Here is a 15048-nt window from a genome sequence, read left to right on the forward strand (position 1 = left end):
AGGCTCCCTCTCGGATGTCTTTACCATAAACATGAACTAAAAAGCTTCACCAAATAGTTTAGCTTCCAAACAATCTGGCAACTCATCACAAATAGCTTTTGAGCCCAAGGCATGGCTAAAATCTTAATCTCACCAAGCCCCAACTCAATATGGGCTAGCAATTTTAGGCCCACAAGAATATCCTCCAATCACTGTCTTGCACATACAAAAACAACACCATGATCTGCTTGAGACACAGCTTGATGTATAATATAATATAATATATTTCCCCAATTACATTAGTGCACAGCATGGTTTTAAAAACCGGTCTGGTCTGTTAAATCAATCCAGAATCGGGTCAATCCAAGATTGAAAATGAACTAGGTTAAAGAAAAAAAATAGAAAGAAAAAACTCAATATGACTTTGCAGGTTGACCCAACGATCCGGTTAAAAACTCTGTTGTAACCTGTTAATTTTCTTTTTATTAAAATGATATTGTTTTGAATTTTTTAAAAAAATTGATTCGAACAACTCGATAACCTAGTTAAAATTTAGAATTTGAACCTTAAATCCGACTAGGTCTAAAAACTATAGTACAACGTAATAAACAGACCGAGACAGCAAGACAATCTCTTTTTTAGAGAGTTGAATTTAGAGTAAGTCTAAGGCAGCAGTATAATTTGACTGGATTTTACTGAAATTATTTTTAAAAAAAATTAAGTTTTTATATGTTTTTTTTAATTATTTTATATAGTGATATTAACAATAAATTTTAAAAAATATTAAAATATTAAAATATTATTTTAATAATTTTTAAATAAAAAATACCACCCCTCAATCTCAACAATTAGATATAGATAAAGACATAATTCAGTGTTGACACATCATTATCAATATCATCTTCTCCTCTCATTGGCAGAAAACTTTCAGACCCAGACACCCTCCTCCTGTATCATCTCTACCGTTCATTTACTTGACTTTTAAACCTCAAAAGTCAAACACAACCGATCTTTAATAAATAAAAACAAAAGCAAAACAAACATTAACAACAACGTTTCTCAGAAGCCCCAAAACAGAGGATCCAAAACTCCCCCTCTCTGTTTGGTCTCCACTGAAGACCCAGAAACAGCATATCAAAAGTAAAAAAACAAAACTTTTCTCTTTAAAAATCAAAACCCACCAGCAATTCGTTTCTTTTTTTCGAAAAAAAGAAAAGAGAGATCAAACCCTAGTGTCATGATCAGATGCTTTAAGGTCTACAACAATAAAAGGCAAGGACACCATGATCAACACAAGCAACGGCATGATCTCAACGTCATCTACATCGGCGAACCCGCAATCACCGGGATTAAAGACTTATTTTAAAACCCCAGAAGGACGTTATAAGCTTCACTATGAAAAGACACATCCTTCTGGTCTACTTCACTATGCCCATGGCAAAACTGCTACCCAGGTCTTCTTTTTTTCTTTTTGTTCTTTTTATTAATATCAATTTTGTCAATTTGATTCTTTCGAGTTTTTATGGGGTTAATTTTGGTTTCGAAGCGTTTTGGGGATTGCCCATTTCGTTAACTGCTTGTTTGGAAACACTTCTATGCTAGAATTGATTTTAGCTATTTAAGTAGATTGAATTGATTTGATTTGCTAATTGATTTTTTTTTGTTTGAAATAGGTTTAAAAATTGTGGAATTCATTTGACTTTAGTGAAAATCCATGATTTATCCAACTTTCCCTCATCTATAAAAAAAAAACTTATGTCAAGCATGTGTGTGTGTGAAAGAGAGAAAGAAGGGTGTGAATGGGATTAAATTTTAATGGGTCAATTTTGTAGCAAATCACACTCCTTGTGATTTGCAAATCTATAAATATCTCTAATTTTAGTTCGTTGTAGAACTCATTTATACTACTTAAAGCTCACGAAACTCTAGAATTGGGTAAATGGTGTTGAAATGATTGCATTCCTACTCAAATCTTAAGTTTCCAAACAGCCTGTAAAAGCTTTATATTTTTAACTTTTCGTGTTAGTTTTGGCTGGTGATTCTTTAGTTTTAGAAATTTTTTCTCATTGTCCTTATATTTGTTGTGGTTTTTGCTATTTTGTTTTAGCATTGGCAATTCATTAATTTTCTAGGGGTTTTTAGCAACACCCTATTTTTGAAATCAGCATCTGATTGGGTTTGGTCAATTATCATGTACTTGGTCAATGCCCATTTATTAGAATCAACATTTACTTGGTTATCTGCTAAATTTTGATATTGTCATTTAGTTAATGTGATAATGCATAACTGTATATTTATCAATGTCTCAATTTGAGTTTTTGATAAGAAATTTGGTTAAATTTGATTATCAGGTAACCCTAGCTAATCTCAAGGACAAGCCTGCCCCATCAACCCCGACAGCCCCACCTTCAAGTTTCAGTGCGAGCAGTGGTGTACGATCAGCTGCTGCTAGGTTGTTGGGTGGTAGCAATGGAAGCCGTGCACTTAGCTTTGTTGGAGGGAATGGTGGGAGTAAAAGTATTAGTAGTAGTAGTAGTAGGATTGGATCATTGGGGGCTTCGAGCTCAAGTAATTCAATGATTAATACAAATTTTGATGGAAAAGGGACTTACTTGATCTTCAATGTAGGGGATGCCATCTTCATAAGTGATTTAAATTCTCCAGATAAGGTAACTCAATATCTTTTGTTGATATTTTTCGTAGTGGAAACATGAGGTGGGTATTTAAGAGTTTCTTGGTTTGAATATAGGACCCAATAAAATCCATCCATTTTAGTAATTCAAACCCTGTGTGCCATGCCTTTGACCAAGATGCTAAGGATGGACATGATTTTCTTGTTGGCTTAAGTTCTGGTGATGGTAAAATCTCAACTTGAGTTTGGATTACATTTTTTTCTTTATTGAAAACTTAAAACTTTCTGATATTATTGGCAATATTTGTGCTATTGTAGTCTACTCTGTGTCACTGAGACAGCAATTACAGGATGTTGGAAAGAAGCTAGTTGGGGCCCAGCATTATAACAAAGATGGTTCAGTTAATAACAGGCAAAATAACTATAGTGCTCCTGACCTTCATATTTTGACTATATTTCTTTATCATGCATGCTTATATTTCCAAGCTTTATCTTATTTAAGTGATGATTTTGTTGTCAAAACAGCACATATGCATACATAACTTCACTGAGTTGTGAAAAATAGCGTGGCTTGGTCATAATGCAAGTCACAGAGAAGGTTGCTGAGAAATGTGGGAATCCTTGGTGATGTTAGTTGTTGCAAGTTTGAGCTTAAGAGACAGTTTTTTAATTTTCATCATTAAATATTGTAACCTAAAATAGAAACCTAAAGTTGTAAATTCCCAACAAATCTAAAAATTATCAAGAAAAAAAAAACTTGCATCATAGAATCAAATTAAAGCACATAAAAAAGTGATCTATTTGTTGTCTGTGTCACTGGGTGCTGCCAATGCTATACCCTGTGAAATCAATTACAGAACAGACCTTAAAATGTCCAATTGCTCATATTGCATGGGTATGCAACTTTTTTCCCAACAGTCCTGAACTTTCTATAGGCTACAAATGAAAAGCTTTCGAGCAATCCAAAGAATATATACTCAAAATGTTTTACTTGTCTAGCTTGATATTTTCTAGAAACTCTGAAATCTTGGCTTTCCTTTTTGTTTTTAGGAGAAAAAAATCCCCTGGGCAGAGGTGTTATGCAAAAAGACCATTTTGTTAACAAATCATATTCATCAAGTATATATATTACCCTTATGACCATTGAGTGTTATGTGCAAAACCAATTTAATTAATGCTGCTCATTTTCAACAGCCGTTGTATGAGTATTGCATGGGTGCCTGGAGGAGATGGTGCTTTTGTTGTTGCTCATGCTGATGGTAATTTGTATGTCTATGAAAAGGTAAGCCTCCAACTTGAAAAAAATTACATTTTATCATCTTCCATAAAATTTCAGAGGTCAAGTTGTATCAAGAGATCTTATCTATTTAATTACTCTTCTTTTCCTCTAGAGCAAGGATGGTGCTGGTGATTCTTCATTCCCTGTTATCAAAGATCAAACTCAATTCTCTGTTTCGCATGCCCGGTACAGTAAGGTAGAAGAGTTTGTCTTGTTGCTACTGAAGTACCATGTTGTAGTCTTACTTTGATCATTGCTTCATAATCTTGGTTTCTAATGGTTCAAGCAATCTCTACTTGGGAATTATTTTTAAAATCCAGAAACAATTATCCTTTGTTGTTATTTACGTGTTTGGTAATTGACACCATAAATCGGTTACCTGGTAGCTCTTCCTCTTCAATATTTATCATGGCAAAGTATTGTTCAAATGTCCATGATATATGAAACCATTTTGTTTTTGTTGCCAAGTTAAGTTCGATGTATATGCGTAGAAGTTTAGAGATGTGCACATTTTCAGAGCAACAATTAGTCATGGTGTTGCAAATGACACTGTGATTGTGATTTGAAATCTTTCTGAAATATTATGTTTTGTTTGTTTAGGGTCATTCTTTTAGTCAATAATTATTCGCTTTCATGTTTGTTTGAGAATTTATTATGTAACTTGGTGGAAATAGATACAAAGAAGAGAGAAAGTTTAGGTAGAGATAAGCTTATCATTTTTTGTGGGTCAATGATTCAATTTTCTCTCCTACATGTGTTTGTCTCTTTTTTCAAAGTGTTCTTAGTGGAGAACTAATAGGATTTCGCTAGTTACTCTCTAAGTACAATAACATTTTATGTTAAATTGTGCTAATAGAGAGAGTAGTGAAGCAGGCTCTGTCGCTCAACCTCATTTGTAGTTTTCCAATTCCCCATGCCTAGTGTTATCTTTGTGAGTGTTGGATTTGATTTTCTCTCTCCTACACGTATCTCCCTTTTTTTTTCAAAGTGGGTCAGGAGTAATTAATAGAATGTCACTAATGACTCCGAAGCACCATAAAATTTTCCATTAGATTGTGCTAGTGGAGAGACCTGTGAAGCAGGGTCTATCGCTCAACCTCATTTGTAGTTTTCCAATTCCCCATGCCTATTTGTGTTATCTTAGTGGGTCCTATATTTGATTTTCTCTCTCCTACACGTGTCTGTCTCTTTTTTTCAAAGTGGGTCCAGTGGAGTAACTAATAGGATGCCACTAGTTACTCTCTCAGCATCATAAAACTTTTCGTCAAATTATGCCAGTGGAGAAACCAGTGAAGCATGCTCTGTAGCTCAACCTCATTTGTAGTTTTCCAATTCCCATGCCTACTTTTGTTATCTTGATGATTTTACTGGGAGGTTATACATATGTGTTTAGATGCTTCTATTAGATTTGCATGTCATTAGCTCATTTCCCTTTGGCATTATAAGAACATCTTTCACTAGAAGCATGTGCATCTTGAGTGATAGATTATTTTTCTCCTTATTCCACAAAATATGCAGTTCTTTCCTTGACTCATTATTTCTTGATTTCTATACTTATCCAACAAAATATGCAGTTCTTTCCTTGACTCCTACAAACTGCATGCAGAGTAACCCAATTGCCAGATGGCATATTAGCCAAGGTTCAATCAATGGCATTGCTTTCTCAACCGACGGGACCTATTTAGCAACTGTTGGAAGAGATGGTATAACACTGTACTTATTGTTGCATCTAATGTTTTCTTGTTGTTTTATTCTGTGTTGGGTAGTTAATGTAATTGATCTTAGTCTTTTGCTGATGCAGGTTACTTGCGAGTTTTTGACTATTTAAAAGAACAACTTATATGTGGTGGGAAAAGTTATTATGGCGCTCTTCTTTGTTGTGCATGGAGGTGACTAGCTTTACCAGTTTTCAAGTCACAACTCATTGCTATTTTTTGAAAATTTTCTTCCAACATTTTGCTGTGGTTGTAACCATGGGAAAGAAGCCATGGCTCTTGACTGATATACCCTAAGACCTTTTGTATTTAAACTTTAAGTCTTTCTTTTCTGTTGGTCTTTTGCATTTCAATTATTGATATTGCTTTACAAGAAAACTGATATGAAGAGTGTCACCCTCTCAGCATGGATGTGAAATATATTTTGACTGGAGGAGAAGATGATTTAGTTCAAGTCTGGAGCATGGAAGATCGGAAAGTTGTTGCTTGGGGTGAAGGACACAGTTCATGGGTAATATTCTCAAATAATGGTAGTTGATAGTCTATTACATGATTCTGGTCATCTTATACAGTTCTTATCTGATGGAGCTGGCAGGTGAGTGGAGTGGCTTTTGATTCATATTGGTCATCACCAAATTCAGATGGCACAGGGGAGAATGTTGTGTACCGGTTTGGTTCTGTTGGTCAGGTATGCTAAACATTTTTATTGCAATTCATGGTTGACCTGCTCAACAACTAGCTGAAAGCAATTTTAAGTTCCAGGGCAGATAAAGGCCATATGATTTGGATGTGATATCCAAAAAAATGAAAATTTGGGTGCTGCGCATGATGTGTCGCTTTGGTTGAAGTTAATAGTGAAGCAAAGGTGCCTGAGTTTTTAGAACCCTGGGAGGGTGCTTTTGAAATGCAATCATTCTAAATAAGCAATATACTTAATATTTAGTGTTTTAGCTCTAGCATAACTGTAGAACTAGGAGAGTATTCATTTTTATGGAAAAAACATATTGATTGCTATAAATAAAAGCACAAGCTATGTTAAAGCATTTAATTCGATGAAGATACCTTATTTTATTATTATAACTAATGTGGCCTTTATTGTTTTTTATTCACCACCTTGAGGTATTCTACCTCATCACAAATTCTAGTAAGTCCTATGTAAACTTTGTGCCATCGTGCATGCTAATCTCATCTCAATATGACATTTTACTCATAGTGGAGACAGCAATCGAATTGGTGTTGAGTCTCAGAAGAAGCTCAATTTTTTTTCCTTTTTTATGTACGAGAGGCTAATATTTGGTAGTGGTGATTCTGGGTGGTGGTACACATAGTTGCCAAAACAACAAGGGGATGCCAAGTCTGGTGGTTTCAAATGTGATGTAAATTTTTTATAGGGTTTAACAAAGAAAACTATCTTGAAGATGATATCCTTTCAATATCCTTTTATTCAATGTAAGTACTATGTGGCCTTTTCTATTTTCCTGCAAGATTTTGGATATTCAAAATAATGGTTGAAGGGTTTTTTCAGTTTTTTATTCTACAGAAAGAGATACTTTAACTAGCAAGTTAGGAAGACTTGGTCAATGAAAAATATTTTATGGTTTAAAAAAAAAGCATAAAACATGGGAAAACAACTTACAGTTCTCAAGATGGAAATATTTTACTAGACGACATTTCATTAAATCTCAGGCTCCCACTAATTAATTCTTACCTTTTCCTTAACAACTATTTTTTCTTAGGAAAATACTTCCCACAGAAAACAGAGCTATTTATTTTAATTTTTGATGACTTTTATATGGTTATTTTTAGTTTGCAAATACATATTAACATGCATGAATTTAATTGTATTAATTTTGTGTTACATGTGCAAGGCACGTGCATAGAAACTAGTTAATGTGGGGAGTTGTTTGAAGAGTGGTCAGATTAAAAATTTGAGTTATTGTGATCATCGTTTTATATGTCAAAAGAATAATTTAAGTGTAATATTAGTTGCTAGCTCAGCTTAAAACTGATAAGATTGATCAGCAGTAAGAGTTTTGGGTTTTTGTATATATGCAATGAATTGGACCTGTCTGTGTGTTTATTTTCCAAACACTTAGTAATAAAAGTAGGCTGAAGTAATTTGAACACTGAACCAATGCCTGCAGCAGTAAAGAACATGTTGTATGAGTTAAAACTGAGTGATGTGATGGGATTGAGGTGTCTGTATGGTCTCTTATAACATTATCTTCCCAGTTTTCCCCAATTTTTTTGATTCCTAGTAGTACCTGTGCGCTTTAAAAAAAGGCTTCATAACTAACCATGATGCAATTTGTTTGTTTTGTCAACAGGACACACAGTTGCTTCTATGGGACCTGGAAATGGATGAGATTGTAGTGCCATTACGCAGGTGCCCTCCTGGTGGATCTCCTACTTTCAGTACTGGAAGTCAATCTTCACACTGGGACAGTGCTATCCCAGTCGGTACTCTGCAACCTGCTCCAAGCATGCGTGATGTTCCAAAGCTTTCTCCTGTATTAGCTCACCGTGTCCACACAGAACCTCTTTCTGGTTTAGTATTTAGACAGGAATCTGTTCTTACTGTATGTAGAGAGGGCCATATAAAAATCTGGATGAGACCTGGAACCTCAGAAAGCCAGTCAGGCAACTCTGAAACCATCTTAAGTACCAGTTTGAAGGAGAAGCCATTATTGTCAAGCAAGACTGGCAGTTCTGCATATAAGCAATGACCAAATTGTCATCAGTTTCCTAGGCAAAATGGATCTCATTTTCGTGAATTTGATTTGAATTTGCTGGTGTGGCTGTTGATCCCTATTCTACGGTTGATTTTCTCAGAGATAGAGCTGGATGAATGTGATCTGATTGCAGGGGAATCCGTCAACTGGGTCCTTTTGTATATGGAGAGATAAAATGCCATTTATGGCTCTAAGAGCTCGGGAGGGAGAAAACCCCCTATGTAAGTACAAAACGGCTGTTGCTAGGATATAACTTATATAATTTTAATTGCTGACAGAATAATTGGAAGTTACTCCTTCGAGATTTGCATTTCTGAGGTGATAGAAGTTCATTTGATTCTGCTGGTAATGAAATTTCACAATTGCCTTAAAAATTTTGTCAGGTATCCTGAAGCTCTCTCACAGTAACATGTCATAAGCTTCATGTTATGGCTAGATGATATTTATTTCTCTTGGATGTACCTTTGATTTGGAAGAAAAATTATTCTTTTGGTTCGTATTACGTCTGAGTTTTGACATAAAAGTTATGTTGAGGAACATGGAATTATGGGAGACTAGTGCTGTATTTATATCGATATGGTTTATTCAGGCTAACAAGCTGAAGTAGAGCCGTACCATGTTAGCTAGAGATTTTTTGTTGTGATTGTTTTTCTCATTTTGCCCTTGTCTGTTTTGTTACCAATCCATCTGGTGGACTCTCAAATCGAATTTTTTTATGGGGAACCTAGTATGGAAAGATATTTTTTTAAAATGTTGATATTAAAAATAAATTTTAATTATATATATATTATTTTAATATATTTTTTATAACAGTACTTACTCTTCGCCAAAGTTTCACCTGTTCCAAGAAAAAAAAATAGTAACAGAATACTGTTTTGTTTTCAGAACTTGCTGCGTTACACAATTTCTTCACCCAGGACATTTGGATGATTTTAATGCATGATGTACGAGAATGACATAAGTTTTCTTAAATTAAGTTGCAATTTGATCTGTTCCTTTTTATCTTTCCTTCGTTCGTTTACTGTGGAGTTCCTACTTTGGCGCCATGAAGTCTAAACCAATGAAGTCAAGCATTTTCACAAGTAAAAATAGAGAGAACCAGAGCCTACAAAATCAAAGACGCCAGGAAATAGCTGCGCTAGAGACAAGAAAGAATTGTATTCCTTACAAGAAGTATTTCACACTTTACAACATCGTAACAACTACGAGACGAATCCTATTCCTACTTCTGGCCCTGACATAGGTCAGTGGGGATCGCTCCAGGTTGTGTGGATATGAAAGACGCAGTGTTCCATGCCAGGTGTGTTGTAAGCCGCCTTGTACAACCATTTCTTATACCCAAAAATAAAATAAAATAAAAGGCTTACAGACCTTGTATTTACTAAAATACAGCCGGAACCCTCCATTTTTGTGCCATTGACTGTAACTGATGAATCAAAATGTACAACAGATTAGATGATATGCGTTATTTCTGGACCTCCATTTTCAGCTGGGTAGATGGTTCGGATTTGTCACAGTTTCATCAACCACTGTAGGCTGTTGATGTGGTTGAGCCAAATCCTGAGAACCACGCTGTTCATTTGGCCGAGCAATCCATCTTCTCCTCCATCTCATGATCTCAACTATAACATACTTTCCGAACATCGTAGCTCCAAAACCAGTAAATGTGGCAAGGAGAACACATAGAACAGCCTGCATATGAAGCTGAGGAAGCAACAAACAAACCATCAATACAAATAATATTATATCTTTAAGAACGAGGGATTGAACAATTCAAAAGCCTGACTCATCATTGTTTAACCACAAGCAAGTACTATGATCCTTCAGCAAGTCCCTTACTAGAGCTTATTTAGAAACTTAAGACTATATCCATTTCCCCAGTAAAAGAGTTTGACTTTGAAGTTGAACTGAAAACAGAAATAACAAAACAATGAGTGAAAGAAACACTCACCAATGAATAGAGGAGGTGAGCAGGAAGGACCACTAATCCAAACTGAATAGTTGCATAGACCCAGACATACCTTCTCCTCACTAAACCCAAATTCCAAATAATGAGACAAGGAGATCACAAAATTTGCTAGAAGAAAGTTTGTCAGAATACAGATACAAGGTCAGCCTACCCATTGTTGTTGAAGTCATGGATGCAAGCAGGCCCAATATGCAGGAAAAGGGAAGAGAAACGGCAATTGCACCAGACCCCATTTTCCCAACCTGTAAAATGACAAAATTAGGTGCTGTGGTAGGCTTGAAGGGCAGGGATAACGAGTTGCTATACTTACCAAAAGCTGCTCAAGAAAACAAAAGTAGGCAAGCATGCTGACAATGACAAGAACAGGAACATCCTGCCAAACCCTGAGAAAATTTGCAACCATCTTCGAAATGAGACAGTGGAATTCAAACATCAGCTGAAAGCTAGAATAATATTTCAAATCAATCAAGAACGAATTGTGACACCACCATCAGCAAAAAGACACATATGAACAACAAGGACACAATCAAGTTTTAAAATTTATTCTTGATAACCTAGCATTGCCTAATTCTGGTCCAAGAAATTAGACGGTCCTACACTTGTGCATTTCAAGTTTATTTGCTTAACCAGGATAATAAACAGAATGCTTTCAGCCCTCGCTCTGATTCATGGAGAGGCTTTGTTATATCTGACATTTGATTGCCTAGCTATGGTTAATATATGTTATTTATACAGATAGGCGGAGATTACTTTACATAAAGAAAATGAGAAAACCAAGAACATCTAGTTCCAATGAAATACAGAAAGGGAATAGCTTTAGATGCCTGTGTTGAGGAACCTCCGAATGCTGAGTTTGACCTTGAGAACCAAGGGCCTGAGAATTTTGAACTCGGAGAAGGGTAACTGGTAGATTCAAAACCTCCTGCTTGCACACCTCACATGTTCTATTACCTTTAACACTAAACCATTTTACAGCACATTCTTGGTGCGCCAATGCAAGTTCACCTTTACAGCTGCATTCCATCTTTAGGGTGTCAGAACCTTCCCCCAGTACAATCAAGCAGATTCTGCAAACAGCTTCTTCTTCGGGAATATCTTCTCCACCATCATCATTTCCATCTGAACCACAAGGCTAAAGATAAGGCAAAGGTTGGTCATCACAAGTTACGTGACAAGAGAAAGCATTGTAGTTGAAAGCTCAAATACCCAAACAATCAATGATATCCCAATTAAAATATTAAAACCACTCATGCCTTTTTTCAGCCACAAAATCCACAAATTGTATGGGCTCTCCGTGTCCATGAATACCCCCCTCCTTTTTCTTTTTACAGCCTTCTGATTTTGAGGCGAGAGGGAACAGTTTAAAGCAATTACAAGAATGGCTATACCAGTATCATTCCTGGGTGATGCATTAGATGTTGTCATTATTGAGACAGCCTCCTCAGCCACTCTTGGAGTACTTGGAACCACACGAAACAGGCCACCTAAAGAATCCAACTTCCTTATGCTTCCATCTTTTCTAAAATCAGGGACAGAGTGTGACCGATGAATGGGCCTTTTCTGTAAAGTGAGGAAATCTCCAAGAGTCAGGAAGAAAAATTGCCTTGCAACAACTTGTGTGGGATAAAGGAAAATGGCTAACTGAAAGATTTAGGAGATGCACCAAGTGGGAAAGATGCTTAACAAACCAGTTAACCATTGCAATATCATTCAACAGACTAATTTACTTACAAAAACCAATATGAATCACCACCAAACTACATTTGATTGATGAAAGTAGGTATGCAGGAATTTATCTATCTGCCAGTAAAATGCATTCAGTGCACAAACAAACTATAAAGAGCCAAGTGGAATTGGCCACATGTAACACTCCAGCAGAAATTTGAATGGTTGTATTGTGATCACACCTTTCTAACTATTCAGGATGGCTATAAAAGCAGAGATGTTCAGCTCAAAATACTCAGAGAAGAAGGCAAATAACCCTTCAAAATACACACACATCCCTACTCCCTTGTGACAATTTTGAATGAATAAAATTTTTCAGCTTACAAGAAGATTTGAGGCCATTAAAGTCAGCGATTGAATTGGCAACCTTGTAGCAACAAGTAGGGATAAGTAATGACTAGTCAATAAATATAAACGAAAGATTTTCATCACCAGAAGGATAATGCATGCTGCATGCATTCTGATGGCATGTGGCTGGTTGCGATGTTGTGATTTTTGCAACTATCCATAGATTGATCATGATATGAAAACAATAGATGAAGCGATTCCTTCAAGATTTCCATACATGTTGCTCATAAAGCGCTACCAGAGGTAAAAATGATTAACTTAAATCCTGAACAAAATATGATATTTCAAGTTCAGAAGAGGTTAATACTTACAACAGAACTAGGTGGATTAATCATACTTCCTCCATGCATAGACTCCGGATTTGAGTGAGCAATAGGGGTAACAGGTAAGGATGATGTTCTCGTTGTCCGGAGTGTAAAAAGCTTTGTGAGAGACAATGTCCTGGAAATGAATGGCTTCTGCTTTGTTGTTTCTGATGAACCTCCCAGTGCAAGCATGGCGGCAGCCTTCTCAATATCCAAAGTACTATTCCGATATTTAAAACTTAACTTTGGAAGTAAACTTCTTATGTTTGATTTGATTTTTGATGACGAGGGATCAGGGGGCTCATTCATTTGGGCAAAACTAGGGCTCGGCATTGGTGAAAAATTTACTCTTTTGGGGGTGGAACTTGGTATTGGGGGCGTTTGAATTGTCACAATATCAAATCTTGCATCCTCTAGACTGTTTGATTGTATCTCTAAGCTGAGCTCTCGGTGCCTCTGGTGCTGTCCCTCTGGATTATCCTCAGTTATTTCTGTGGAACTCCCAACCTAAGAAGGATCAACAAGGAAAGTTGGAGTATCACTCTATAACAGATTGATAGTCCTTTGCAAAACCAACACTTAAGTCAAATAGGTAGCCAGCGACATCAATACACCAACACAAACTCTCCCTATTCAAAGATCATAAATTCATGACAAACTTGAAATATTCCTGATCCAGAACACGGAATTGAGAAGAAAAGAAAAAACAGGATATATTGCAAAGATAATTCAGTATTAACGTGCTATCAGTGACTAAGAAACCCCAGATATTAAGAGGGTTGAGATAAGCTTTAAGAGCAGGTTGAAATTCAATATGATCGTTAATCATGTCCCAAATTACAACATAAAAGTAATACAAAACATGTCTATCCAATTAAAATAATTATGTTGAGACCCATTTCAAGATACTGAGAAAAACGCTACTGTCATTGCCGCAAATGAGCTCTGCAATGAAAGGCTTAAGTTGGTAAAAAAAAAAAAAAAAACTTGTTTGCTTGTTGACCTTCTTAATGTCTTACAGTCTGGCGATCCTTGCCCCTCTAAAGGGTCAAACACAGCATAGGAAAATTTGGAAGCATCATAAGTATGGATTTTCAGTTTTCAGCATAGGTATTTAATGATGCCAGGATCATCAAAACAAAAGCATGGGTGAATAAGGCATATAAGGTGCAGCCCTTGCATAAAAAAAAGACACCCAAAATATATATAGGAAGTCTAAAAATTTAAAACCCACAAGGAGAGAGGGAGGATGATGCATGATTCATGATTTTAATAATAGCCCACCAAAAGAGAAGGTTGCCATTAATAAAACAAGTAAAGAAAACTAAGGGGAAAAAAAAGCTATGAAGTTTTTTGGAGGAAAACATAAAGAACAAGAGCATAGCATGGACAAATAGACAAAAGGCAAAGAGAGGAACAAAAGTAGTGCCTTTGGAATTGGAGGATCATCTGGGTTACTGAAATTTTCTCCTTCTTTGGTGGGTGAGACTTCTTCATTTCCCATGAAAGTGAGTTGACGCAATGAATTCTTGAAAAAACCACAGAATTTGCAAAGGCCAAGTCTTCTTTAATGTATAGTGATCATCAACTGTTGCATAACACTTGCAAGAGCTGACTTGTTGAGAGAACGACAGAAGCTGTCGAGAAACCAGAGAGAGGGAAAGTTAAGGGGGAAAAAAAAACAGCATTACTGGTGCGCAAGTGGTATCATCACCTCAGAAACTGGCTTTTGTTTTCTTTTCTTGGGTTTTCTTTATTTAAGTAATTCTATTTATTTTTTATTTTTTTTAGGTGAGCTGTTGTTTCAAAGTCAGCCCGGCTGGTGGGTCAATTTAAAACTCGGATGACTTGAAATCTTGATTGGATCTATTTTATTAAAAACTTGAACTTATAAGTGGCTTGTAGAAAATTGGTTGACCTGTCGGGTCAATCTAGAACCCGGATGATTCGGTAAAATCCAGTAAAGACTATTTTTCTTATTAAATGTGTTTTTTCTCCTAATCAAAAAAAAAATTTTAATATTTTTCAGTTGATTATTATCTCATTTCAAAGTTCATTGTATAAATATTAGAAGAATATTTTATTTTTTCAATGTAAGTTTTAAAGCTCTTTAGTATATATATTCTATATTTACAAGAAAAAAAATTGTTGTTTTAATGTGGGATATAAATTTTTTTATTTAAATACTTCAATTTAAAATAATAGAATAGTATTTTTTCAATATGTTATAAAAAAATTTTAAAATAATTTTTTAAACTGCATTATTTACAACATGTATAGTTTATATCCACGTATATTATTTTTTAATTTTTTTATATGAAATATTGAAATTTTAAATATATTTTTTAATTTTTTCATATTAAC

The 15048-nt window shown here is 35.4% G+C and overlaps 2 protein-coding genes across 2 annotated transcripts; one reads left to right on the forward strand and one right to left on the reverse strand.

Moving 5' to 3' along the window:
* The first annotated feature begins 946 nt into the window (after positions 1 to 946).
* Positions 947 to 8711, forward strand: LOC133687936 (uncharacterized). The gene is made up of 11 exons (XM_062107291.1): positions 947 to 1433; positions 2331 to 2648; positions 2729 to 2837; positions 2930 to 3023; positions 3806 to 3893; positions 4003 to 4086; positions 5497 to 5593; positions 5692 to 5779; positions 6011 to 6116; positions 6201 to 6293; positions 7933 to 8711. The coding sequence occupies exons 1-11, from the start codon at positions 1263 to 1265 to the stop codon at positions 8329 to 8331; spliced, it is 1647 nt and encodes a 548-aa protein (XP_061963275.1). The 5' UTR covers positions 947 to 1262; the 3' UTR covers positions 8332 to 8711.
* A 756-nt stretch (positions 8712 to 9467) lies between these two features.
* Positions 9468 to 14416, reverse strand: LOC133687818 (uncharacterized). The gene is made up of 8 exons (XM_062107145.1): positions 14114 to 14416; positions 12691 to 13191; positions 11695 to 11866; positions 11131 to 11425; positions 10617 to 10689; positions 10458 to 10548; positions 10289 to 10368; positions 9468 to 10041 (listed from the first exon to the last, which is right to left on the reverse strand). Exons 1-8 carry the CDS (start codon positions 14186 to 14188, stop codon positions 9823 to 9825), a joined length of 1506 nt encoding a protein of 501 aa, XP_061963129.1. The 5' UTR covers positions 14189 to 14416; the 3' UTR covers positions 9468 to 9822.
* Positions 14417 to 15048: the final 632 nt, after the last annotated feature.

Source organism: Populus nigra, chromosome 3 (genome assembly GCF_951802175.1).
Source record: "Populus nigra chromosome 3, ddPopNigr1.1, whole genome shotgun sequence".
Classification (NCBI taxonomy): domain Eukaryota; kingdom Viridiplantae; phylum Streptophyta; class Magnoliopsida; order Malpighiales; family Salicaceae; genus Populus; species Populus nigra.